Source organism: Microcaecilia unicolor, unplaced genomic scaffold, assembly GCF_901765095.1.
Source record: "Microcaecilia unicolor unplaced genomic scaffold, aMicUni1.1, whole genome shotgun sequence".
NCBI classification, from domain to species: domain Eukaryota; kingdom Metazoa; phylum Chordata; class Amphibia; order Gymnophiona; family Siphonopidae; genus Microcaecilia; species Microcaecilia unicolor.
The window spans coordinates 64,368-91,739 of NW_021963347.1; the positions used below are offsets into that span (position 1 = coordinate 64,368).

At 49.2% G+C, this 27,372-nt stretch overlaps 1 protein-coding gene across 3 annotated transcripts in view; it reads left to right on the forward strand.

The window, feature by feature from the left end:
• The window catches only part of LOC115459228, a 34,606-nt gene extending 9,096 nt beyond the window's left edge, over nucleotides 1–25,510 (forward strand). For all 3 annotated transcript variants that reach the window (XM_030189084.1, XM_030189083.1, XM_030189082.1), the window contains 2 exons: nucleotides 16,202–16,274; nucleotides 22,568–25,510. In XM_030189084.1, coding sequence (XP_030044944.1) covers nucleotides 22,643–24,616 — 1,974 coding nt within the window. In that variant the 5' untranslated portion in view covers nucleotides 16,202–16,274; nucleotides 22,568–22,642 and the 3' untranslated portion in view covers nucleotides 24,617–25,510. The remainder of the gene's footprint in view (nucleotides 1–16,201; nucleotides 16,275–22,567) is intronic.
• Nucleotides 25,511–27,372: the final 1,862 nt, after the last annotated feature.

Below are 27,372 nucleotides of genomic sequence, written 5' to 3' on the forward strand. Positions count from 1 at the left end.
GGTGAGTATTGATGGTCCAGTGTGGATTTTTTTTTAGGAGTCTTCCACATGCAGCTATGCCATCCGCATGTGGAATGTTGCTGTATAGTGATTCTACATCCATCGTGACCAGAAGGGTGTTAGGTGGTAGTTGCTTGATATTTTTCAATTTATTCAGAAAGTCTGTGGTGTCTTGTATGAAGCTGTTAGTTTTGTGTACGAGAGGTTTCAGAATTCCCTCTATGAATCCTGATATTTCTTCCGTGAGTGTGCCAATACCTGATATGATTGATCTGCCAGGGTTTCCTGGTTTGTGGATCTTGGGTAGCATGTAAAATGTGCCCACAGCAGGCTGGTTTGGTATGAGTTTCTTCAGGTGAGGTTGCGCTTGTGTAGGAAATGTTTTGATAAGCTTATATTTATTGAATTACTAGTAAAAAAAAAGCCCTGTTTCTGATGCAAATGAAACGGGGGCTAGCAATGTTTTCTTCTGTGTGCATGTGGGAGTGTGTGTGTACCTGCCCTCTGGCCTCTCTCCCCTCCCCCCTCTGAGTCCTTCACTGTTACAGAGCCAGCAATTTGATTTCGTGCTCTGCTGTTTTCCTTCACTGACTGTGTTACAGAGAGGGCGGGGCAGACACTCATAGGGAAACCGGATATCTCGCCCCCTTCACACTTCCGGCTGGAGGCTTCATAGAACGTTGGTGTTGCCTTTTATATAGAGAGATGTGCCACTTATTAAAGCAATAAGAAGGGACTTAAGTAGATGGAAGCTGAGTTGGCTATCTTGGTGGGGGCGGATAGCAGCTATAAAGATGAATATTATGCCTAGGCTACTGTTCTTGTTTGACTTTACCAGTCCCTGTCCCTAAGGGGGAACTACTGAAATTACAAACTAAATTGGGTGGGTTTGTCTGGAGAGGACACCAGGCTAGATTGTCACAGAAGACCTTGTGGAGGGCAGTGGAACAAGGAGGAAGGGGTATGCCAAATGTACTTTGGTACTACTGGGCAGCCCAATTAAAACAGATTGGGGTGTGGAGTAAAGTGGATCTTTCACCTGCAACAAGGTTAGAACAGATATTTGTCCAAGGGGGGAGGTTAGATGCCCTTCTGTGGGGATCCACTCCAGAGCTTACTTACAAGAGGATGTCTTTAAACCCATTTGCTGACGTTGTGGGGTGTACTCAAAAAGAAATTAAGTGGAACTCAGAATAGATCGACATATGCCTGGATAACTCAAGAACCTCGGTTTCCAGGAGGAGGGGAGAATAGGGTATTTCTCACATGGTTCCAAAAAGGACTGATTCGTTTTAGGGATTTTTTGGATTGGATGAAGGATCAATTCGAGTTTTGAGGTCCTTAGGAAGGATTATGATTTGCCGGAGACAGGTGAAAAATTATATTGTAAAAGAGAAGGGGTTAAAAGATGGTCCAACAAAAAGTGAAAAGTTTGAAAATCTGTGGGGGGACATAGATTTGGGTGGGAAAGGGATTACTAAACTTTGAGCACATTAGGGGAAGGGATTTCGTAAAATTACCTTATATGCTAGCCTGGGAACAGGACCTTGACAAAGAGTTTAGTGAAGCTGAATGGAGGAAAATGTCTGGAGGTAAAAAAAAAAAAAAAAAAGCTTCAATATGTGTACTAATAAAAGAGATTGCATATAAGATATTAAGTAGATGGTACTATATGCCAGACAAGGTAAAAGCAATGTATCCAAATACTTCAGATAGAGGTTGGAGATGTGAGAAGGGAAAGGGAACATACTTTCACATATGGTGGGAATGCCTGGTACTGCAGGTGTTTTGGGAAGAAGTAACAAGCTTATTAACCAAAGCGGTGGGTACCCTGTTCCCCTGTGATCCCAAGTGGTGTTTACTAGGTTGGGGAAACGGGGGGGGGGGGGGGGGGGGGAGAGAAGTGGCAATGTAGAATTAAAAGAATGGGGCTAGTGGCGTCAAAAACTATAATAGCCTTGAAATGGAAGCAAACAATGGGTCCAATGGGGAATGATTGGATAGAGAAATTTAAGATGGTGGTGGCAATGGAAAAGATGACAGATAGACATAGGGGGAAATTTTGCCCGTCTGCAGAAGAGTGGCTACACCTGGAAAATATTCTGGGTGGAGCTCCAGGACAACAGCCTGAATAAACCAAGGAAGAGTGGGGGAGGAGGGGAAAATGGGGGGGGGGGGGGGGGTTAATAGGGTGTAAGGGGAGAAAATACGGTTGATGGAAAATGTTAGAATATTTGTATATTGGAATGATATTGGAGACAGTGGCTCCAGCATGTTGTTAAATTGGTTGTTCGATACAATTTTATTAAAAAAAAAAAATGGTGAGATTACCATATATACCCAACTGGGCATTTAAAAGTCTGCCCTTTTATTTATTTATTGTTGCATTTGTAAATTTAAAACGAATCGGAGAAAATTTTTCTTCACCCAACGTGTAATTAGACTCTGGAATTCGTTGCCAGAGAACGTGGTACGGGCGGTTAGCTTGACGGAGTTTAAAAAGGGGTTAGATAGATTCCTAAAGGACAAGTCCATAGACCGCTATTAAATGGACTTGGAAAAATTCCGCATTTTTAGGTATAACTTGTCTGGAATGTTTTTACGTTTAGGGAGCGTGCCAGGTGCCCTTGACCTGGATTGGCCACTGTCGGTGACAGGATGCTGGGCTAGATGGACCTTTGGTCTTTCCCAGTATGGCACTACTTATGTACTTATGTACTTATCCCACATTTTCCCACCTATTTGCTGGATCAATGTGGCTTACATTGATCCGTCATGGCGATCGCCATTCCAGAGTAAAAGATACAAGCAGTGTTACATAAAGAGCATAAGTGATATAGTAGAATTAAGCAAACAGATATAAAGAAATCAAATTTGGAATAATAGATACAGTGGTAATGTGTTACCGTTCATATAATACATTAAAGTTCAAAAAAATGGGTCGATGCGGTATGCCTTGTTGAAAAGGTAAGTCTTCAGTAATTTCCGAAAGTTGGTTGTCGCCCATTTTTTTCACGTCAAGTAGTAATGCATTCCATAGCTGCGTGCTTATGTAGGAAAAGCTAGATGCATTTGTTAATTTGTATTTTAGTCCTTTGCAGCTGGGGAAGTGTAGATTCAGGAATGTGCGTACTGATCTTTTAGTGTTCCTGGGTGGTAGGTCTATGAGGTCTAACATGTAGACCGGGGCATCTCTGTAAATTATTCTATGAACCAGGGTGCAGACCTTGACTATAATACGTTCTTTAAGTGGAAGCCAGTGTAGTTTCTCTCTTAAGGGTTTGGCACGTTCGTATTTTGTTTTACCAAATATGAGTCTGGCTGCAGTATTTTGGGCTGTTTGAAGCTTCTTGATGATTGATTAGTTCTTTACAACCAATGTAGAGTGCATTGCAATAGTCTAGGTGACTTAGTACCATTGATTGTACCAGACTACGAAATATTTCCCTTGCGAAGAAAGGTTTCTCTTTTGAGTTTCCACATTGAATGGAACATTTTCTTTGTTGTATTCTTCACATGGCTTTCAAGTGTAATATTTCAGTCAATTGTGACTCCAAGAATTTTAAGGCGCTCTGATATGAGGAGGGTAAGATTTGGTGTGATTATAGTGATTTAATGATGCAACATGTTCAGAAATCATAGCCATAAGTATGCACTCACCAGAACAGGCATCCATCACACATTGTGTAAAAGTAAACAACTTCTACAGCACATCATAGTTTATACCAAATTGTTTAACCACCCTTAGGTTTTGCCTTTGGGTTTAATAAGCAATACCATGTGCATGTAAGTTCTGGATAAATTAAATAAAATAGTCAAAAGTTTAAAGCAAATGCCCATAATTATGGCTGTGAGGATTCGGAGAGTTCTCGCAGGCCTTCGTGGTCTGAGGAGCCAGAGTCAGGTGCAGAATTACCACAGGATCTGGATGATCCCTCCGCGGTGAGGATTTTCCACCGTGATGAGCTGCCAGCGCTTATTTCAGATGTCCTACAGGTCCTTTCTATGGAAGAGCCTGACAGTGGCACGGCCTCCTCTGTGAATCCTAGGATGGCTAGTACCAAAAAGCCTGCTCGAGCCTTTCCTTTGCATGACTCCATACAAGAGCTTATTTCCGCTCAGTGGGCTGACCCCGAGGGGCCTTTGAAAGTTTCCAGGGCTATGGGGCAATTATGCCCTCTGCGGGAGGAGCATTTGGCTCGCTTTGCAATGCCTAAAGTAGATGCCCTAGTCACTGCGGTGACAGAGAACTACCCTCCCTGTGGAAGGAGGAGTTGCCCTGAAGGATATACAAGACCGTAGGCTGGAAGCAGCACTTAAACGGTCCTTTGAAATTACAGGTCTTACCGTTCGGGCGTCTGGATGCAGTTGTTATGCTGCTAGAGCCTGCCTGGTGTGGTTGCAACTGGCAGTGGAACAGCCCGGAGATGGAGCGGAGCCCTTCTCGGATGTGGCTCCGTGGCTGGAGTCGGCCTTGTCCTTTTTGGCTGATGCCCTTTATGATATTGTCAGAGCTTCGGCTAAACAAATGGCAGTAGCAGTGGCGGCTCGCCGTCTTATTTGGCTGCGACATTGGGCAGCGGACATGGCCTCTAAGCAAAGGTTGGTGAAGTTGCCCTTTCAAGGCCTTCTCCTATTTGGTGAGGAGTTGGAGAAAATTGTTAAAGGCCTGGGAGATCTAAACCCCAGCGCTTGCCCGAAGATAGGCCGAGGCCTTCCTCCAAGGGCCAGGCAGTCCCACTCCTCTTATAGACCTCGCTTCCGTGAAGCTAGAAGGTACCGCCCGGGGCGTTCTGCTGGGTTCACTTCTCGTGCCCATTTTTCAGCAGAGGAACTCCTTTCGCTCGGACAAGCGTTCCGCAGCCACCGGCTCTAGGCCTGGAGTTCAGGGGCGACCCTCTCAATGATGGTGCGCCGGCCCCCTCCTCGCTTCCTGTCATCGGAGGACGTCTTTGCCGAGGAGTGGGCCAATATTTCCTCAGATCAGTGGGTTCTGGACCTGATCAGAGATGGCTACAGAATAGAATTCAATGCTCCAGTAAGAGACGTGTTTGTGGAGTCCCGATGCTGTTCTGCCGCCAAACGGGCGGCGGTAGAGGAGACCTTGCAAGGTCTGATTCAGTTAGGGGCCATGTCCCTGTTACCTCCCGCCGAACACGGCTACGGCCGATGCTGCATCTACTTTGTGGTGCCGCAAAAAGGTGGGTCTTTTCGCCCTATTCTGGACTTAAAAGCATTAAACAAGTCCCTGAGAGTGCGGCATTTCCACATGGAAACCCTGTGCTCAGTCATTGCTGCGGTATAGCCAGGAGAGTTTCTCACGTCTCTAGACCTGAAAGAAGCTTACTTGCACATACCAATTTGGCCCCCGCTCCAGAAGTTTCTGAGGTTTGCGGTGTTGGGAAAACATTTCCAGTTCCGGGCCTTGCCTTTTGGCCTCGCCACAGCTCCCCGAACCTTTTTGAAGGTAATGGTGGTAGTAGCTGCTTTGCTCAGGCGATAAGGTATCAGGTTTCACCCGTACCTAGACGACTGGCTCATCAGAGCAGACTCAAGAGAGCTATCAAGCTACAGCCAGAGTGGTCTCAGTACTTCAATCTCTAGGCTGGGTCGTCAATGTGGCCAAAAGTCACCTGACCCCCTCGCAATCTCTAGAATATTTGGGGGCCAGGTTCGACCAGACTCGGGCTATGTATACCTACCTGAGCTAAGGCGGTGCAAGCTTCAGAATCAAGTCCGTCTGCTCCTGAGGATGCCCCGCCCGTGAGCTTGGGACATTGTCCAGCTACTGGGATTGATGACAGCCACATTGGAAGTGGTGCCCTGGGCGAGAGCGCACCTGAGACCTCTACAGTATTCTCTACTTCAAAGATGGTCTCCAGTTTCTCAGGATTATCAATGCAGACTTTCTTGGCTCCCTGCGGCCCGACTCAGCATGGAGTGGTGGCTCTCAGACAGCATGCTGCGGCGAGGAATGCCGCTGGCGCTCCCCAATTAGTGTCTAGTAGTGACAGATGCCAGCCTGAAGGGCTGGGGCGCACATTGCAAGGGGAAGCAAGCCCAGGGTCTATGGACACCCGAGGAGTCAGAGTGGTCCATCAACCGCCTGGAGTTGAAAGCGGTGTTTCAGGCACTTCTGGCCTTTCAAGTGACTCTGGAAGGATTGGCTGTCAGAGTGATGTCAGACAACACGACAGCAGTGGCCTACATAAATCGACAAGGCGGCACTCAGTGCAGAGCACTGGCCGCGCAGGCCGAACAGATTTGCCACTGAGCCGAGCTGCATCTTCAGTTTCTGTCGGCAGCTCACATTGCAGGTCAGAGCAACGTGCAAGCCAATTATCTAAGCAGGCATCAGATCGATCCAGAAGAATGGGAACTAGCAGACGAAGTATTCCTGCAGATATGTGCCAAATGGGGCAAGCCCGTGATGGATCTTATGGCGACAAGTTCAAATGCCAAAGTCCCGTGCTTCTTCAGCAGATGGAGAGATCATCGCTCGGCAGGGTTGGATGCCTTGACTAAGCCCTGGCCTCCGGGCCTACTATGTGTTCCCTCCGTGGCCCTTGATAGGGCGCGTGCTCCTGCGGATTCGGCTGCACCCAGGAGAAGTGGTCCTCATCACCCCGGATTGGCCCAGGAGGCCTTGGTATGCGGACCTCCGACAGATGCTAGTGGAGGCTCCCCTTCCGTTACCTCTGGTACCGAACCTGTTGTCACAGGGCCCGGTAGCCATGGAGGACACCTGCCGCTTTGGTCTTATGGCATGGCAATTGAGAGGGCACAATTGAGGGACAAAGGCTATTCAAACAGTCATTTCCACTCTCCTGCAGGCCCGCAAGCGTTCCACTTCCGTGGCTTATGCCAGGATTTGGCGCCAGTTTGAGTCTTGGTGTGCTGCAAAAGCGATCACACCCATGTGGACTCCTGTCTTGCCGATTCTGGACTTTTTGCAGGATGGTGTACAAATAGGCTTGGCCTATAATTCCCTGCGGGTGCAAGTGGCAGCGTTGGCCTCCCTTCATGGTAAGGTTGAAGGCATGTCTTTAGCTGCTCATCCAGATGTGGAACAGTTTCCTAGTGGGGTGCTTCGGCTCCGGCCTTCTGTGCGAGCACCCTGTCCAGCTTGGAACCTGGGGCTAGTTTTGAAAGCCCTGCAGGCTTCTCCTTTTGAGCCGCTTCGGCGAGCATCGAAGAAAGATTTGACACTAAAGGCTGTTTTTCTTGTGGACATTACTTCGGCGAGACGGGTGTCAGAGCTCCAGGCGCTGTCCTGTAGAGACCCATTTCTGCAATTCTCAGAGTCCGGGGTCACGGTTCGGACCGTGCCTTCCTTCTTGCGTAAGGTGGTTTCAGCGTTTCACCTAAACCAGCCTATTTTCTTGCCCTCCTTTGATAAGGAGGAGTTTCTAGAATCTTTTAGGCAGTTGCACCTGTTGGATGTGCGCAGGAGTCTGCTGCAGTATCTGCGAGTTACTATCTCTTTCAGGATCTATGATCATCTGTTTGGTTTGCTATCAGGTCCTCGCAGAGGGTCTCCAGCGTCTAAAGCCACTATTGCCCGCTGGCTCAAAGAAACTATCTTTTCAGCTTATCTGCTTGCCGGCCGGTCTCCGCCTGTAGCCTTTAAGGCGCATTCTACCAGAGCAATTTCTTCCTCTTGGGCTGAAACTGGAGCACTCTCTCGTCAAGAGATATGCAGTGCAGCAACATGGGCTTCTAAGCTCTCTTTTGCCCGACATTACAAGCTGGATGTGGCTGCTAGGAGGGATGTGCGTTTTGGAGCACAAGTGCTAGCACGTGGTGTGACCTGTTCCCACCCTATATAGGGATTGCTTTGTTTACTTCCCATACGTAATGGCTTCATCTGCTTGATGACAAGGAAGGGAAAATTAGGTTCTTACCTTGGTAATTTTCTTTCCTTTAATCATAGCAGATGAAGCCATGAGCCCTCCCTGTATGATTGTCTGTATGCTGTGAATCTGTTTCAGGTTCTGTTCTTGTTTCCTGAAGTTCCTTCCTTGGGAGAAAGTTGGAAAACCAGTCTTCAGGATTCATGTTCACTTATAGGAGGATGAGTCCATTCCCTCCAGTTTGTTTTGGAGGATGCAAGTATTCCCTCCGTTTATACAAAGTGGAGGACGAGTTTATTCCCTCCAGGAGGATGAGTTCATTCCCTCCTTTTTTGAGTTCATGCCCTTAAGGGGCCATCGTTCGCTGTGAGGAAAGTTCATGTTATTCCCGTTGCGGTTTGCTATACTGCTTTGGAAGCTTCAAATACTGAAGAGGCAGTGGAGCTGGCTGGCCATGAGGCACTGTGGAAAGTTGAGTGCTCTCTATCTCCCCCTGCTGGTTGATGGACACAACCCATACGTAATGGCTTCATCTGCTATGACTAAAGGAAAGAAAATTACCAAGGTAAGAACCTAATTTTCCCTTCCCCTGCCTCTGGTTCCCTGAAGTCCCCCCGCACACCCGCAGTACAAAGTCTTTGTTCTCTCTCTCTCTCTCCGTCTCCCCCCTCTAAGACTTGACTGCAGGCCTCCTGAGTTCCCATTTCAAAAGATACTGCGGAAGGGTGAGGGAGCCAGTGATGCCAGGTAGTAGGTGATTAATTTATTAATTGCAATTAATGTGCAGCCCTACCCATAATATGTAATTCTTGGTAGCAATAATGAAACAATGATGGTAAAATTATGTATCATACCTGATAATTTTCTTTCCATTAATCATAGCCGATCAATCCATAGACTGGTGGGTTGTGTCCATCTACCAGCAGGTGGAGATAGAGTAATCTTTTGCCTCCCTATATGTGGTCATGTGCTGCCGGAAACTCCTCAGTATGTCGATATCAAAGCTCCATCCGCAGGACTCAGCACTTAGAGAATTACACCCACAAAGGGACACTCTGCCCAGCTCACCACCGCCGGGGCGGTGGGCGGGAAACCACACCCGCCGACGCAGGGGGAACTGGCTTATCCCTCTACCGCAACCGCGGGAGGAGCTGGCTTACCCTAACACCACCGAAGCAGGAGGGATACAAAGCTGCCCTACTGCCGCACGAAGCGGGAGGGAGCGCCGGCATAATTTAGTTATCAATCCAGTCACCGTCGAAACGGGGGGAGAGGAAGCAGCAGCTCACTGTAACACAAAATCATCTCGACTCGATGAAACTCCAATTGGAAGAACTTGAACACGGAAGTCCTTCTGAACAGGAACTGAAGACTGAACTTGAACCTGAAATATAACTGGAAAACCAGAACACAAACAATACAGATATCTGGGAGGGACTATGGACTGATCGGCTATGATTAATGGAAAGAAAATTATCAGGTATGATACATAATTTTACCTTCCATATCATCAAGCCGATCAATCCATAGACTGGTGGGATGCACCGAAGCAGTACTCACCCAGAGCGGGACATGGAAATCCCTGAACGCAACACTGAAGCTCCAAACTGGGCCTCGGCCCGAGCAGCCACATCCAAGCGGTAATGTCGTGAGAAGGTATGAGCCGACGCCCAAGTAGCCACTCTGCAAATCTCTTCCAAGGAGACAGATCTGGACTCCGCCATCGAGGCCGCCTGTGCTCTAGTAGAGTGAGCCTTCAGCTGAATAGGCGGAATCTTCCCTGCCGCTACATAAGCTGCTGCAATCGTCTCCTTGACCCAACGTGCTGCAGTAGGCTTAGATGCCTGCAGACCCTTACGAGGGCCTGCGAACAGCACAAACAGGTGATATGACTTCTGGAAATCATTGGTCACTTCCAAGTATCTGATGATGACTCGTCTAACATCCAGACATTTGAGAGCAGGGTACTCCTTTTCGGTAATCCTCCCTATGAAAGGAGGGTAGACAAAGCTGCTGATTCACATGGAAGCGAGAAACAATCTTGGGCAGGAAGGAAGGCACTGGGTGAATCGAAACTCCTGCCTCAGTGAACCGCAGGAACGGCTCTCGACATGAGTGCCTGGAGCTAGGAAACTCTTCTGGCTGAAGTGATAGCCACCAAATAGACCGCTTTCAACGTCAGGTCCTTCAGCGGTACCCTCGACAAGGGCTCAGAGGGCGGCTTCTGCAAGGCCCGCAGCACCAGATTGAGATTCCAAGTAGGCACTATCAAGTGCAGAGGGCGCAGGTGATTAACTCCTTTGAAAAAGGGCACCACATCTGGCTGCGAAGCCAGGGAAGCACCCTTCAGACGGCTCCTGAAGCAAGCTAGAGCCGCCACCTGGACTTTCAGCGAACTGAGCGACAGGCCTTTCCAGACCCTCTTACAAGAACGCCAACACTGAAGATATTAAAGCAGTGAAGGGCGATAAAGAGCCTGCCTCGCACCACGATGCAAAGGTACACCAAACCCCGGCGTAAGTAGTAGAAGTAGAGCGCTTCCTCGCTCTCAGCATAGTTGCGAAGACCTTGTCTGAGAAGCCCTTCTTCCTCAGCCGCTTCCGCTCAAGAGCCAGGCCGTAAGACCAAAGGGGGAGGGATCCTCCATCACCAAGGGGACCCTGATGCAAGAGCCTCAGAGGGTTGTCCACTGAGAGCCTGATTAAGTCCGCATACCAGGGACGTCTGGGCCAATCCGGACCCACCAGGATCACCTGGCCCGGATGCTTTGCTACCAGGCAACACGGGAACACGTAGATAAGCTCCTGTGCCGGCCACTGCTGGAGAAGAGCATCAACTCCCAGAGAGCGAGGGTCCCGTCCTCTGCTGAAAAAACGCGGCAATTGGCCAAGGACACCATCAGATTCAGGCTCGGCTGGCCCCAGCGCTTTGTGATGTCCAAGAACACCTGAGCAGACAGCTGCCACTCTCCGGGATCCAAAGTATGGCGACTGAGAAAGTCCGCCTTGACATTCATGACTCCCGCAATGTGGGCCGCCGACAGCTGTTCCAGATGCGCTTCCGCCCACAGGCATAGCTTCATGGCTTCCTTGGCTAGAGGGACGCTCCTGGTACCTCCCTGGCGATTGACATAGGTCACAGCCATGGCATTGTACGGCAGGACCCGTACCGGGAGAAACTCTAGAAATGCCAACCGAATGGCCCGGAGTTCCAGGAGGTTGATGGACCACTTCGCCTCTGCAGGAGACCAGAGCCCCTGCACTGTCCTTCCCAGGCAGTGGGCTCCCCAGCCTGTCAACCAGGCGTCCGTCGTGACGACAGCCCACTCCGGGGTCGTGAGAGGCATTCCTGCAGACAGCTTGTCTGGGCTCAGCCACCAACTCTCAGCACCTTGCGCACCGCTGGATCTAAGGGAAGGCGTTCAGCTTAATCCTCCGAAACTGGAGTCCACCGCCGCAGAAGAGAGTGCTGAGGTGGTCTCATATGGGCCCTGGCCCAGGGCACTACTTCCATCGTGGCCGACATGGAGCCCAACAGCTGCACATAGTCCCAAGCCCAAAGAGTAGAGGAGGCTAGGAACCAGTCTACCTGGGCCCGAAGCTTGAGACTCTGGTTGTCTGGCAGGAACACTCTGCCCACTTGGGTGTCGAATCGAACTCCCAGATACTCCAGGGACTGAGTTGGGCGCAGCTGGCTCTTCTCCCAGTTGACAATCCATCCCAGGGAGCTCAGAAGAGCAATAACCCTGTCCGTAGCTCTCCCACACTCTGCGTAAGAGGGGGCTCGGATCAGCCAGTCGTCCAGATAGGGATGGACTTGCACTCCTTCCTTGTGGAGGTAAGCCACGATGACCACCATTATTTTGGAGAAGGTCCGCGGAGCAGTAGCCAACCCGAACGGGAGGGCTCTGAACTGGAAGTGTCGACCCAGGACTGCAAAGTGCAGGAAGCGCTGATGAGGCGGCCAGATGGGAATATGTAAGTAAGCTTCCTTGATGTCCAAGGATGCCAGGAATTCTCCTTTTTTCACCGCAGCTATTACGGAGCGGAGAGTCTCCATCCGGAAGTGCCGTATTTTCAAGGCCCGATTGACTCCCTTGAGGTCAAGAATAGGCCGGGCAGAGCCTCCCTTCTTGGGCACCACAAAGTAAATGGAGTAACGTCCATTGCCAAGTTGATTTACTGGCACTGGAACCACCGCGCCCAGGTGGATCAGGTTGTTCAAAGTCCGCTTTGACTGGAGACTTGCAGGGAGCGTTCACAAACCTGTCTCTCAAGGGCCGGCAGAACTCTAACTTGTAGCCATCTCTGATGACTTCCAGAACCCAAGCATCTGAAGTTACCCTGGTCCACTCTCCCAGAAACGAGGATAGCCGTCGTCCTATCTGCTCTGGGGCATGGACCAGGGCCCCGTCATTGGGTACGAGACCCTGGGGGAGGGCCGGAGGACGAACCTCCGGGCCGGCGGTCCCTGCGAAAGGAATGCTGCTTGGGGGAGAAGTTCCGCTTGAAGGAAGAGGTCGACTTGCCCGGGTGATACAGACAGGCTTCCTGAAATCGGCCCTTGGAGGAACCAGGGCGAGCACTGTCGGCCCGAGCCCTGCCCTCTGGCAACCTCTTGCCCTTAGACGTGCCGAGCTCCGTCACGATCTTGTCCAGCTCATCCCCAAAGAGCAGCTTGCCTTTAAAAGGCAACTTGGCTAGGCGAGATTGAGGCATGGTCAGCCGACCAGTGCTTGAGCCACAGCCACCGCCGGGCAGAGACTGTCTGAGCCATACCTTTAGCCGAGGCTCTCAAGACATCATACAGCAAGTCCACCAAGTAGGCCAAGCCTGACTCCAGGGCCGGCCAGTCCGCCCTCAAGGAAGAATCCGAGGGGGAAGTCCGCTGCAAAACGGTCAGGCATGCCCTGGCCACATAGGAGCCGCAAACCGAGGCTTGCAAACTCAGGGCGGCCGCCTCAAAGGCCAACTTTAAGGCCGCCTCCGATCTGTCCTGAGCGTCCTTCAGGGCAGTGCCACCTTCCACCAGCAGAGCCGTCGTCTTAGTCACCGCAGTGATTAAAGAGTCCACTGTAGGCCAGAGAAAGGCCTCCCGTTCACCCTCAGGCAGAGGGTACAGACGGGACATGGCTTTGGCTACTTTAAGGCTCGCTTCAGGGGCATCCCATTGAGCCAAGTTTAAAGTCTGCATGGCTTCATGAACGTGGAAGGTTCTAGGCGGGCACTTAGTTCCCATCATAATGGCTGAGCCCACCGAGGCTGAGAGAGGGCCTTCCTCCAGAGAGGAAATTTTCAGAATGTTCATGGCCTGCACTCACTGGTTGGGCAAATACTCTGAGCGAAAAAGCCGTGCTGCAGAGGGGTCATCCGCTCCATCCCAGTGAGGATCAGTCTCCTCCAAAGAATCCCCTAAGGACCTTTGGGAGAACTCCGATACAGTGCCCTCATCCACATCAGAGGAGACAGTCCCCTAGGGCCTGGAGATCCACCAGAGGGCGTTTGATCATAGACGCCTCGTCACCCTTATCAGACAGGGGAGCAGGGGCAGCGTTTTGCATAAGAAAATCCTGATGCAGCAGCAAAATAAACTCAGAGGAAAAACCCCCAGACTGTTCACTTCTGCAGCCTGGGCCACGGCCCTCGAGGCACTCTCAACCTGCGCTCCCAAGAGCAAGGGAGAGGTGCGCTGCGCATCCAAAATGGCGTCCGCCGCGACACTCCGCGAAGGAGCCGCGCGGGAAGAATAGTGCTTTAATTTCGCCGACTTTTTACTGTCACAAGAGTCAAGGGTGACCATACTATTAACGTCTCCCACCTCAAAGGGTGGCCCAAGAAGAAGCCGTCCGAGCAGCGTGGCCGGCCACAACTGGGAGGGCGGCCAGCGGGGGATGGGTGCCTAAGGCGGGAAAAACTGCCGCACTGGAGGAAAACCCGGGGAACTCTCCCGACTCCGGAAAGGCGCCCAAAAAAGGTGTCTCTGCCTTTGAACCCCCCACTAGACGTGCGCACGCGGTCCGGGGAGCGTCTTTTCGTGCCCTTGCCATCCGACTCCATAGCCACATGGAGACCGTTCGGGGAACCCCCTGCCCGCTAGTAAAAGGTAAAATTACCTGCTTTTCGCTCCGAGCTGCAACGATTTGGAGTCCCAGTGAACAGCTGCAACCAAAGACGTTTTTCTCTCAGACGTCTCTTCTGGGTTTTTTTTTGTTTTTTTTAAACGGAGCCAGCGGGAGGGGGGATAAAAGGAGGAACCTGGAACCACCAGGTTTCACTTGCTCAAGAAGAGCCCTCAACCCCAGGTACTCAACAAAACCTAAACAATTAGGCATGGAGACCTAGCCAGAGCTGCTGCTGTGTGACCACACACCTGCAGAGATAAAGAACATACTGAGGAGTTTCCGGCAGCACATGACCACATAGAGAGCAATCTTTTGCCTCCTTATATCTCCACCTGCTGGTAGATGGACACAACCCACCAGTCTATGGATTGATCTGCTTGATGATATGGCGGGAATATTCACATAGCAAGCAGCCAACAGATTTATTTTCCACTGAATATAATTAACTTAGTATGAACTTGGTAATAGCATGCTACTGTATTTTGGTGGTGTATTGTTTGCCTGCCTGGGTAATAAAATTGCACATCTATGTACAAACACACAGCCAGGAGACAGTCCAAATAAAATAAAAAAAAATACCTTTTACAACCAAACAGACATGAAGAAGAAATAAATATGTACAGTAGAACTGGACAATGTTGGCACATTTAGACTGACTTTGGACTGACCAGCATGAAGGAAGCTCTTCCCCGTTATTGAATACCTGTCTTTGAAATAGTAAAAACAAATTAAGTGGTAATGGTAAACCAGTCTTTTATCCCGCTAATACCTCGCAATTCAACGTGGGTTACAACTTAATAAGAAGCTAGTTTCATTTCCTCAGTAGTTTTCAGCATGCGATTGCATACTTCTGGAACAAAAAAGTTTTCATCTTTTTCTTGAAAACAAAATAAGATTGAGAGGAGTGGAAAATAGTGGCAATCTTGCTCCACGCCCTTGCTGCTTGAAAGGCCAAGCATAATTTTGAATAAACATAATCTCTTTCCCTTTGGCTGAGGGAAAAGAGTAACCTACTGTACCAATGTGTCTTGTTCTCTGAACAATAGTAAATTTAAAAACAGAGTATAAATAATCCAGTGCCAAACCATACAGAGGCTTAAAAAGAAAACAAGCTAACTTAAAATGTATTCTGGCTTCAATGGGTAGCCAGTGTAACTTTAAATTAACTAGGATAAATGCTATCAAATTTGAACAGTCCAAAAATTAAATTGACTGCTGTATTCTGAATCGTTTGCAGTCTCCTAATAATATACAACTGCATTCCACAAAACAAAAGGAGCAAGTTCCCACATACCATCTTTTGATGTACGCACAGGAAAAAAAAAAGATGTTCCCAGGTTTCAACCTAATAATTGTTTAAAAAAAAACCCTTGTGCTTATAAATAGAAACTCTGAATGTTGAGCACCTGATTCTCATAACATAATGTCTGTTTTGGTGCCCTTTACCTGGTGAAAACATCTCTGCATAAATACAGAGTCCCTATAACCAGCCCCTCCAAATGACACACTGATTACGATTTAGAACTAATTTCTACTTTAACTGATGAAATTTATTCTGTTTTGACTGCTCCTCTGTATACATCTGTATGTTGCATATATGATGGCATTTTTGAAAATATAAGTGAGATCAAATAAAAATGCTACCAACAATAAAGAACAACAAAGTGGATGCAGCAGCTATGTTTGTTTTGGGTATACTAAAATGGCAGCTATGTGCAGGAGACTGCTTCAGCTTTTTTACGTCGTGCCATCTGTTCTTAGTCGAACCTCCTTGACTGGTAGTGAACTGGGAGATTCTATTGCCGTTTCCTGGCAGCAAAGCTTTTCTCCCTGATGGACTCTTTCCCATCTACAAACCAAAACGCCCCACATCAGCTGATATGTTGAACTGGCTGAAGGAGTAGCTGCTGGCTGCATGCAATGCAGGAAAGATGGTCGTGACTACTATAGAATAGTATATGCTCAAACAGTGGAGGTTAGTAGTATATGACATCATGGTAGACATTGTGTTGTTTGAGAGCATAGTGAAAATTTGATAAGAGACATGAAGGATTATGTGTGGTGTAAATACAGTTTTAATACTCTTGAATCACTATTTATGCAAGGCTAATGTTTTATCTTCTATGTTGAATAAAAAGTTTACTTTGCTTTTAATTGGGTACCTTTAAGTACTGGAAATAGTCATGCTGTGAAGATTTATATTTCATTGTTTTTCTTTTTTGGCTAGGTGTGTCTCCAGGAGAAGATTGAGAAGCACTTCTAAGTGCCACAAAAGTACATATTTGATTCTCCTGGATAAGGTACCCAGTAAAAGTTACTATGCTTTTCAATGATTTTGGACAAAATAAATTAAAAAAAAAAAAGAGAGAAAACAGGTTTTCCATATCATCAAGCTGATCAATCCATAGACTGGTGGGTTGTGTCCATCTACCAGCAGGTGGAGATAGAGAGCAAACTTTTGCCTCCCTATATGTGGTCATGTGCTGCCGGAAACTCCTCAGTATGTTCTCTATCTCAGCAGGTGGTGGTCACACACAGCAGCAGCTCTGGCTAGGCCTCCAAGCCTAATTTTTAGGTTTTGTTGAGTGCCTGGGGTTGAGGGCTCTTTTGAGCAAGTGCAAACCTGGTGGTGCCAGGTCCCTCCTTTTCTCCCCCCTCCCGCTGGCTCCGTTAAAAAAAAAAAAAAAAAATTTTGAGCGGCCTTAAAGGCGTTTATTTCGACGTTTATTTAAGCGTCTATTGCAGCTACTCACTGAGACACCAGGTCGTTACAACTCGGAGCGGACAGCAGGTAATTTTACCTTTTTATAGCGGGCGGGGGTTCCCCGATTCTTCTCCTCGTGGCTCATGGCGTCGGAGGGCGAGGGCGCAAAGGGTCGCTCCCCGGGTCGCTCGAGCGCTTCTAGAGGGGATGCGGGGGTCTTCAAGCCGGATTCGCTCTTGGTGGGTGACAGTTTCGCGACCGATGCATGTCCCGGTCCTTCCTCCGGCGTGGCGGTTTTTCCCGCCATAAACGCCCATCCCCCGCTCCTCGCCTCCGCCATCTTGGCCGGCCACGCGGCTCGGACGGCTTCTTCTTGGGCCGCCCTTGAGGTTGGAGACATTAATGCCATGAACGCCCTTAATTTGGGCGACGGCACAGAAGCGGCTAAAGTTAAGAGCCGTTCTTCCCGCGCGGCTCCTTCGCGGAGTTTCGCGCCGGACGCCATTTTGGATGCGCAGCATGTCTCCCCCGCTATTGCGAGCGCCGGTTGAGAGCGCGCCTAGGGCTGTTGCCCAGGCTGCGGAGGTGCACAGTCTGGGGGGTTTCTCCCCCGAGTTTGTTTTGCTGCTGCATCGGGCCTTCCTCATGCACAACGCTGCCCCCGCTCCCTCCTCTGGTAAAGAGGTTGAGGTTCCCAGAGGTAAATGCCCTCGGGTTGATTCCCAGGCCTTGGAGGAATTTGTCTCCTCCGATGTAGATGAGGGCAGCGTGTCTGAGGTCTCCCAACGGTCCTTTGCGGATTCCTTGGAGGAGACGGATCCCCGCTCGGATGGAGCGGATGACCCCTCTGCAGCGCGGCTTTTTCGCCCAGAGGATTTGCCCAACCTGTTGTTACAGGCCATGGACACTTTGAAGATATCCTCTCCGGAGGACGTCTATCCCTCAGCCCCTGTTGGCTCTGCCATTATGCTGGGGACTAAGCGCCCGCCTAGAACCTTCCACGTGCATGATGCCATGCACACCTTAATTTTGGCTCAATGGGATGTCCCAGAAGCGAGCCTTAAAGTGGCTAGGGCTATGTCCCGCCTCTATCCTTTGGCTGTGAGTGAACGTGAGGCCTATCTGTGGCCTACCGTGGATTCTTTAATCACTGCGGTGACTAAGAAAACGGCATTGCCGGTGGAAGGTGGCACGGCCCTAAAGGACGCCCAAGACAGGAGATTGGAGGCGGCCTTAAGGTCGTCCTTTGAGGCGGCTGCTTTAAGTTTGCAGGCCTCAGTTTGCGGCTCCTATGTGGCCAGGGCGTGCCTGACTATGGTGCAGCGGGCTTCCCCCTCGGATCATTTCTTGAGGAATGATTGGCCAGCCCTGGAAACGGGCTTAGCCTATTTGGCAGACTTGCTGTATGATGTCTTGAGAGCCTCAGCTAAAGGCATGACTCAGACTGTCTCTGCGCGGCGGTGGCTTTGGCTGAAACATTGGTCTGCTGACCACGCCTCAAAATCCCGCCTAGCTAGATTGCCTTTTAAAGGCAAGCTGCTCTTTGGGGTCGAGCTGGACAAAATCGTGACTGATCTCGGCACGTCTAAGGGCAAGAAGTTACCGGAGGTCAGGGCTCGGGCTAGTGCTCGTCCCGGTACCTCCAGAGTACGGTTTCAGGAAGCCCGTCGGTACCGCCCGGGCAAGTCGGGTGCTTCTGCCCCCTCTTCCTTTAAGAGGAATTTCTCCCCCAAGCAGCATTCCTTTCGCAGAGACCGCCGTCCCGGAGGTGCTCCCTCCGGTCCTCCCCCAGGGTCTCGTACCCAATGACGGGGTATTGGTCCACGCCCCAGTGCAGATTGGAGGACGGCTGTCCTCGTTTCTGGGCGAGTGGACCACAATAACTTCAGACGCTTGGGTGCTGGAAGTCATCAGAGACGGCTACAAGCTAGAGTTCTGCCGACCCTTAAGAGACGGGTTTGTACTCTCTCCCTGCAAGTCTCCGGTCAAAGCTGTGGCAGTGCAGCAGACTTTGGACAATCTGATCCGCCTGGGTGCGGTCGTTCCGGTGCCAGAAAGTCAGCTTGGCAAGGGGCGTTACTCCATTTACTTTGTGGTACCAAAGAAAGGAGGTTCTGTCCGGCCTATCCTCGACCTCAAAGGGGTCAATCGGGCCTTGAAAGTGCGGCACTTTCGCATGGAGACTCTCCGCTCTGTTATAGCGGCAGTGAAGGCAGGGGAGTACCTGGCATCCTTGGACATCAAGGAAGCGTACCTGCATATTCCCATCTGGCCTCCTCATCAACGCTTTCTGCGTTTTGCAGTCCTGGGCCGACACTTCCAGTTCAGAGCCCTCCCGTTCGGGTTGGCTACTGCTCCGCGGACCTTTTCCAAGGTAATGGTGGTCTTAGCGGCCTTCCTGCGAAAGGAAGGAGTACAAGTCCATCCTTATCTGGACGACTGGTTGATCCGAGCCCCCTCTTATGCAGAGTGCGGCAAAGCTGTGGACCGGGTAGTTGCTCTTTTGAGCTCCCTGGGATGGATCATCAACTGGGAGAAGAGCCAGCTGCGCCCGACTCAGTCCCTGGAGTATCTGGGAGTTCGATTCGACACCCAAGTGGGCAGAGTGTTCCTGCCAGACAATCGGATTGTCAAGCTTCAGGCTCAGGTGGACCAGTTCCTAGTAGCCTCTCCTCTTCGGGCTTGGGACTATGTGCAGCTGTTGGGCTCTATGACGGCCACGATGGAAGTAGTGCCCTGGGCCAGGGCTCATATGAGACCACTACAACACTCTCTGCTGCAGCGCTGGACTCCGATGTCGGAGGATTATGCGGTGCGTCTTCCCTTGGATCCAGCAGTGCGCAAGGCGCTGAGCTGGTGGATGCAGACAGACAAGTTGTCTGCGGGAATGCCTCTGGTGTCCCCAGAGTGGATTGTCGTCACGACGGACGCCTCGTTATCGGGCTGGGGAGCCCACTGCTTGGGAAGGACAGCGCAGGGGCTCTGGTCTCCTGCAGAGGCAAAGTGGTCTATCAACCTCCTGGAACTCAGAGCCATTCGGTTGGCGCTTTTGGAGTTCATCCCGGTACTGGTGTTCAAGCCTGTACGGGTCCTGTCGGACAATGCCACGGCTGTGGCCTATGTCAACCGCCAGGGAGGTACCAAGAGCGCCCCTCTAGCCAAGGAAGCTATGAGTCTATGCCAGTGGGCGGAAGCGAACCTGGAACAGCTGTCAGCGGCCCACATTGCCGGAGTCATGAATGTCAATGCGGACTTTCTCAGTCACCATACCTTGGAGCCCGGAGAGTGGCAGCTATCTGCTCAGGCGTTCTTGGACATCACGAAGCGCTGGGGCCAGCCGAGCCTAGATCTGATGGCGTCATCGGCCAATTGCCAAGTGCCGCGCTTCTTCAGCAGAGGACGGGACCCTCGATCCCTGGGAGTAGATGCTCTTCTCCAACAATGGCCGACACAAGAGCTTCTCTATGTGTTCCCGCCCTGGCCCATGTTGGGCAGGGTACTAGACCGGGTGGCAAAGCATCCCGGCAGGATAATCCTGGTGGGTCCGGATTGGCCCAGGCGTCCCTGGTATGCGGACTTGATCAGGCTCTCAGTCGACGATCCTCTGCGGTTGCCAGTGGAGCAGGGCCTGTTACATCAGGGTCCCGTGGTGATGGAGGATCCCTCCCCCTTTGGTCTTACGGCCTGGCTATTGAGCGGCAGCGTCTGAGGAAGAAGGGCTTCTCAGACAAGGTCATCGCCACTATGCTGAGAGCGAGGAAACGCTCTACTTCTACTGCTTACGCCAGGGTTTGGCGTATCTTTGCAGCGTGGTGTGAAGCAGGCTCTCTTTCTCCTTTCACTGCTCCAATTTCTTCAGTGTTGATGTTCCTGCAAGAAGGTCTGGACAAAGGCCTGTCGCTCAGTTCCATTAAGGTCCAGGTAGCGGCTCTGGCTTGCTTCAGGGGCCGCCTGAAGGGTGCTTCCCTGGCTTCGCAGCCAGATGTGGTGCGCTTTCTCAAGGGGGTTAATCACCTGCGCCCTCCTCTGCACTCAGTGGTGCCTGCGTGGAATCTCAACCTGGTGCTAAGAGCATTGCAGAAGCCGCCGTTTGAACCCTTGTCAAGGGCATCTCTGAAAGACCTGACGTTGAAAGCAGTCTTTTTGGTGGCTATCACTTCAGCCAGAAGAGTTTCCGAGCTCCAGGCGCTCTCATGTCGAGAGCCTTTTCTACAGTTCACTGAGGCAGGAGTGACTATTCGCACAGTGCCTTCCTTCCTGCCCAAGATTGTTTCTCGCTTCCATGTGAATCAGCAGCTATGTCTCCCTTCCTTTCGTAGGGAGGACTACCCAGAGGAGTACTCTGCTCTTAAATATCTGGATGTGAGACGAGTCATCTTCAGATACTTGGAAGTGACCAATGATTTCCGGAAATCGGATCATCTGTTTGTCCTGTTTGCAGGTCCTCGTAAGGGTCTGCAGGCTGCTAAGCCTACAGTGGCAAGATGGGTCAAGGAAGCCATTGCAGCGGCTTATGTGGCCGCAGGGAAGGTGCCGCCTATCCAGCTGAAGGCTCACTCCACGAGAGCTCAGGCGACCTCGATGGCAGAGGCCGGATCCGTCTCCTTGGAAGAGATATGCAAGGCGGCAACTTGGGCTTCGGCTCATACATTCTCCAAGCATTACCGTTTGACTGTGGCTGCACGGGCGGAGGCCCGGTTTGGAGCTTCAGTGTTGAGGTCAGGGATTTCAATGTCCCGCCCTGGGTGAGTACTGCTTCGGTACATCCCACCAGTCTATGGATTGATCAGCTTGATGATATGGAAGGTAAAATTATGTATAATCATACCTGATAATTTTCTTTCCATTAATCATAGCTGATCAATCCATAGCCCCTCCCAGATATCTGTACTGTTTTTATTCTGGTTGCACTTCAGGTTCAAGTTTAGTCTTCAGTTACTTCAGAAAGACTTCGTGTTCAAGTTTTTTCACTTGGATTCTTCAAGAGTTAAGACGAGTTTGTGTTACAGTGAGCTGCTGCATTCCTCTCCCCTCCGTTTTACGGGGCTGGATTGAGACTTAAAATTCTGCCGGCACTCCCTCCCGCTTCGTGCGGCTGTAGGGCAGCTTTGTACCCCTCCCGCTTCGGCGGTGTTAGGGTCAGTCAGCTCCTCCCGCGGTTGCAGGATAAGCCAGATCCCCCCGCATCGGCGGGTGTGGTGTCCCTCCCCCGCTCCGCGGGGATGAGCTGGACGGATTCCCCTCCCCCACTTGTGTGGGGATGAGCTGGGTTAATTCCCCTCCCCCGTTTCGGCGGTGGTGAGCTGGGCAGAGTGTCCCTTCGTGGGTGTAATTCTCTAAGTGCTGAGTCCTGCGGATGGAGCTTTGATATCGACATACTGAGGAGTTTCCGGCAGCACATGACCACATATAGGGAGGCAAAAGTTTGCTCTCTATCTCCACCTGCTGGTAGATGGACACAACCCACCAGTCTATGGATTGATCAGCTATGATTAATGGAAAGAAAATTATCAGGTATGATTATACATAATTTTACCTTAGTGCGCCACTCAGTGAAGATACCCCCCTGGCTGATTATCCAATATACTGATGAGTGGTAGAGAGGGTGCAGAAAAGGGGAGTAGATGAAAGCAGAGCAATTCTGGATCACGCTTGGCTAATGACTTTCTCAAATGGGTATCTAGTGGGGAGGAGTGGAGTCAAGGTGAGGAAGCAAGATGATGATAGTATCAAGACAGGATTTTGCTGTGGGGGGGGGGGGCATGAAGGAGGTGTGTTATGCTACAGGACCGTTTTAGAATTTTTATTAGTCTTGCCATTTGTAATTTGTATTCTGCTGTATAGGTTTTGAAGAATGGTTCTGATTTTTGTCCTTATGTTTTACCACAGCTTGTTTTACAGATAGCCGTGCTGTTCTCCCGTAGTTGAGCTGACATGTGAACATCTGAGTTGCTATTACTCATCATGGGAAAGTGGGCACAGTATGGAAAACAGTACAATAAGAACTGGGAAAAAGATGATGCCTTAAAGGACTGGATACACAGTGTGCCTGGTGACAATAGCAAAGCTTTTTGCCGATATTGTAAATGTGACATCCATGCGTATCATACCAATTTGCTTAGCCATGCTTCAACAGTAAAACATAAACGGAACTCGGCGCCCTTTTCTAGTACGAGGACTTTATATGATGTCGACTGTCATTCAAAGAATGTAGACCACACTGTCAAGATAGCAGAGCTGAAGTTGGCAGCACACGTTGCATGCCATTCCAGTACTCCAACAATTGATCACTTAGGTGAGGTCATTAAGGACATTTCAGGCAAAGACATAGCTCTACACCGAATGAAATGTTCTGCACTGATCAAGCATGTTCTTGGACCTGCAGTCCATGAAGAATTAATCTCGGACTTGGACAAAAATGAGACAGTGTACTCATTAATTATTGACGAAAGCACAGATATTGGCCCAGAGAAGCAGCTCTGTGTGATGGTGCGCTACTACAGTCGTTCCTTGAAATCTATAACCACCACATTTCTTGGAATAATATCGCTTGATTCTGTTACAGCAAATGAAATATTCAATACCATTACCAAGTTTCTTGCAGCAAATCGTCTTGCAATAGACAGGTGCTTAGGCTTAGCAACTGATGGCTGTAGTACCATGTATGGCAAAATTAATTTTGTTATAGCAAGGTTCCGTGAAGTGTGCCCTGACATTGTACACATAAAGTGTATTTGCCATTCAATTCAACTAAGTTCTTCACGTGCGCTGATGGTGATGCCAAGCAACGTTGAATTCATGATTGCAGAGACCTATAACTGGTTCTACCATAGTAGTATTCGCCAGCAGAAATACAAACAGTTATATGAATGCATTGATGTTGGTGAAGAACCAATGAAGATTCTGAAGTTGTCAGACACTCGCTGGCTGTCCATAGCCACTTGTGTTCAGCGAGTCCTTGAACATTATGAAGAACTAAAGCTTCACTTTCAGATTGTGAAAAAGGAGGCGTGCAGCTATACTGCTGAGCTGCTATATCAGATGTTTAGCACACCTGAAAACAAGCTTTACTTGGTATTTTTAAGGCCCATACTGCAAGAACTAAGCCAAGTTAATAAGTTATTTGAATCAGATAAAGCGAGCCCTGTCCAGCTGGTTACAGAACTGTTAACGTTGTATTGCAACATGCTGCAGCGAATTCTGAGGCCAACCACGTTTACGTCATGGGGAGCTACTTTAGCGTATAATTTGGAAAATGGGTCTAATTATCTACCTTTGGCAGCTATTAACTTTGGCATTGAATTTCAGTTGTCATTGCATGAATCTCAGATTGAACGCTCATCTGCAGAACAAATAAAAGAGCACTGTCGTGATTACTTATTAGAACTTCTGAAGGAAATACGTCAGAGGTTACCAGATAACATACAGCAACTGGAGTCTCTAGTTGATCTTTCTCCATCTGTCGTCCTTGGAGCCCAGAAACCTCAACTGTTGAAGTTGTCATTTTTACCTTTGTATAAGGGGAATCTTGGCGATCTGGAGCAACAGTGGATGCGAATCAGCACATTGTCATGGCCAACCTTTAGTGATAATGACATTGAGCAGTTTTGGGTGACCGTAGTTAATCACATAGATGCTTCAGGAAATCACGATTTCCTTCAGCTGGGGCATTTTGCGCTATGTATGTTGGCATTACCTTTCAGTAATGCAGCCGTTGAAAGAACTTTTTCACAGATGAACCTCATTAAGTTGAAACTGAGAAACAAGTTGCGACGAGGCACTCTGGAAGCCTTGTTGCATATTCGCAGCTACATGAGGCGCAGAGGAATATGTTGCAGGGAGTTTACTCCAACCACTAAAATGCTGAGTAAATTCAATGCGGTTATTTATGCAAGTGATGACGACTCTATACCCGAGGAGTATTTTACATCTAGCTGACAAATTCTATCAAGCTCAGAAAAGTGACTATTATAATTATTTGATAGGTCCAATCAGTTTCTCCACCCACTATTTCCCCCAACAGAGCCAAATTGTGTCTCCATGGATGTAGTTTGAGGGGGGCATTGCCCCCCAAATGACTTGCTACCACTGGCATTGCCCTGAGTGCTGCGATAACTCCCTCTCTCCTTCCACCCCCTCTCTCTAGGATCCAGTGTCACTCTCCCGTCTCCCCCATTCCCCTCCTCTGGTGCAGCAGTCTTCAATCTGTCACCAGCAGTGTTAGCAATGTAAGCATGCTGCGGTAACTCCCTCTCTCCTTCCACCCCCTCCCTCCAGGATCCAGTATCACTCTCCTATCTCTCCCCTTTCTGTTGCAGCTTCCTGTCGGGACGTTGCAAAGAGAAGGCTTCCGGAAGCAGGCTGAAGGCAGCATGCTTACAGTGCTGGTTCTGCCAGTGGTCCGGACATTTTGAAGATTTCTGTTCCAGATGAGGGAGAGCAATACCATGCCTTATAAGAGGGGAAGGGAGGAGAGAGTGACACTGGACCTCATGGGGGAGAAGGGAGGAGAGAGGGAGGGAGATGCCCCACCCATAGATGGGGAGGAGAAAAAAATATGCCAGATCACAAGGGTTAGGGAGATGGTAAAAGCTAGTAAGTAGATGAGACATGAAAAAGAGATTAAGGACTTAAAGGTTGAGAGAAAAGGGGGGGAAATATAAAAAGACAAGAGGAGAGAGAAGAAATAGAAAAAACTCAACCTTGGAAAGAATTTAGGAGAAGACTGACACGTGGAAAAGAGGCTGGGACCATCCCATTTAGAAAAATAAAATGCTCCGTCACCAAAGGTAGAAAAGAAAAAAAATATTTTTAAGGACTAATATATGCTTGCTTTGTGAAATGTACATTTTTGGCTGTTTTTGTATTTTGTAGAATATAGTAGAAAATAAACTTTTCTGTTTCTCTTACCAGTATTCACACTGCTTAGAGCCTGGTTTTCTTGAGGGGATCTCTATTTCAGTTTTTGTGTGTGTATTTTTTGTGATTCCTCTGTTTTGTATCACGTCCGAGGGTCTGTCCATGTTCTGTATGTGTGACTTGAAGTGATGGATTCTGCTAGCATGTAGTGTCTGGGAAGAAATGTGTAACAGTCCAGCTTGGTCCAGTTTTCCAGTAGCAGGTATATTGGTGCTCTAGTGTCCTGTGTAATATTTATAGCACTGTCTTTTCATAGGTGGGTTAGGGCTGCTGTTTAAGTTTTCTGTATAGGTTTTGAGTGTTTCTTTCTATTTGAAAGTAGTCAGTGGGGAAAACAAAAACCCATCTGCTTTAAACTTGTGCTGTTCCTGAGGTGGTAATCACAATTTGAATATTTCTGTATGGTGAGTTGTAAGGGGGATAAAGCACTTAAGCAGCTAAGATAACCGCTTCAAACAGTACTATCTTAATTTGGTTAATCCTAGCCGGTTAAGTGCTGAGTATCGCACAAAGCTGTTTTATCAAACCACGTATGCCTGGATATTCAATGCAGGCGTATGGACATGGTTTGGCAATGAATATCCGGGAATAAAGCCGGCAGTGGTCAGCAAAACACTGACTGCCGCCAGCTGAATATTGGGCCCAATATGTCTGCCGGAGAGAGGTTATTTTGCTGATACTGAGATGAAACCAGAATCAGATTTTATTTTGTATGGTGAATTCTATGGGGAAATGCTCTAGTTCAGCTCTGCACTCATTGTTGCATGAAGAAGGCTCCTGTGGATGCAGAATATATGCTTGCATTTAACACTGACAATGCATAGTCATGGGTCAGTATTTTTAACTCAATTTTTATTGTGTATAGTCCATGTTGGCAGGTTTTTTTTGTTTTTTTGTTATTTTATATAGCTTGGGAATATAAATTGCATTATTTTTTCCTGGGGCAACTGCCTGACCTAGTGTTCAGAGCCGGGTTCTCAACCCAGCTTTAGCCAGTCATGTTTTCAGGATACCCACAATGAATATGCAGGCGATAGATTTGCATGCACTACCTCCATTCTATTCAAATCTATCACCTGCATATTCATTCTGAATATCCTGAAAACTTGACTGGGATGTGAACCACTGATTTAGAGTGAAGGGACCTCCTCACTCTTCTTCCTGATCAGAGTTTTCAGGGGGCCCTTTCTTTTTGTTGCACTGGGGGGTGCCATATCACCCCACGCTTCAGGCAGCAGACTGCCGTGAGCTGCCCCTGGGGGTAAATGCTTGCCTGTAAGTGTGTGGGGGGGGGGGGAATGCTGCCTGTAGATGGCCCTAGGAAACAAAGTTGTACCTTTTTGGGGGGAAGGGTATTTTAAGGAGGAAGAAAAAAAAACTGGGCTTTGGAGAAGGAGAAAAATGGAGGTGTTGGTGTCAGACCTGGGGAAGGGGAGAGGCAAAGTGCACTCTCCCCTTTTTAATTTGTGTGAATGTGAGAGAACGCATAACGAGAGAACTTTCCTATGGTGCTGGCTCATTAAAAATATGTGTTGGATACCTATGGTTTCAACAGCTGGTTTGTGCAAGCAATTCAGGCACTATATTCCTCTCCCCGAGCAAGGATAATGGTGAATAGAGGGAGGTCTGAGGACTTTGAGATTAGTAGGGGGACCAGGCAAGGCTGCCCGTTGTCACCGTTGCTGTTTGCGCTTTATTTAGACCCTATGGTTAGAGACATCCAGGCTTGGAGTGAGGATAAAACGGCAGGAGTTCAAAATTGCGGCATTTGCTGA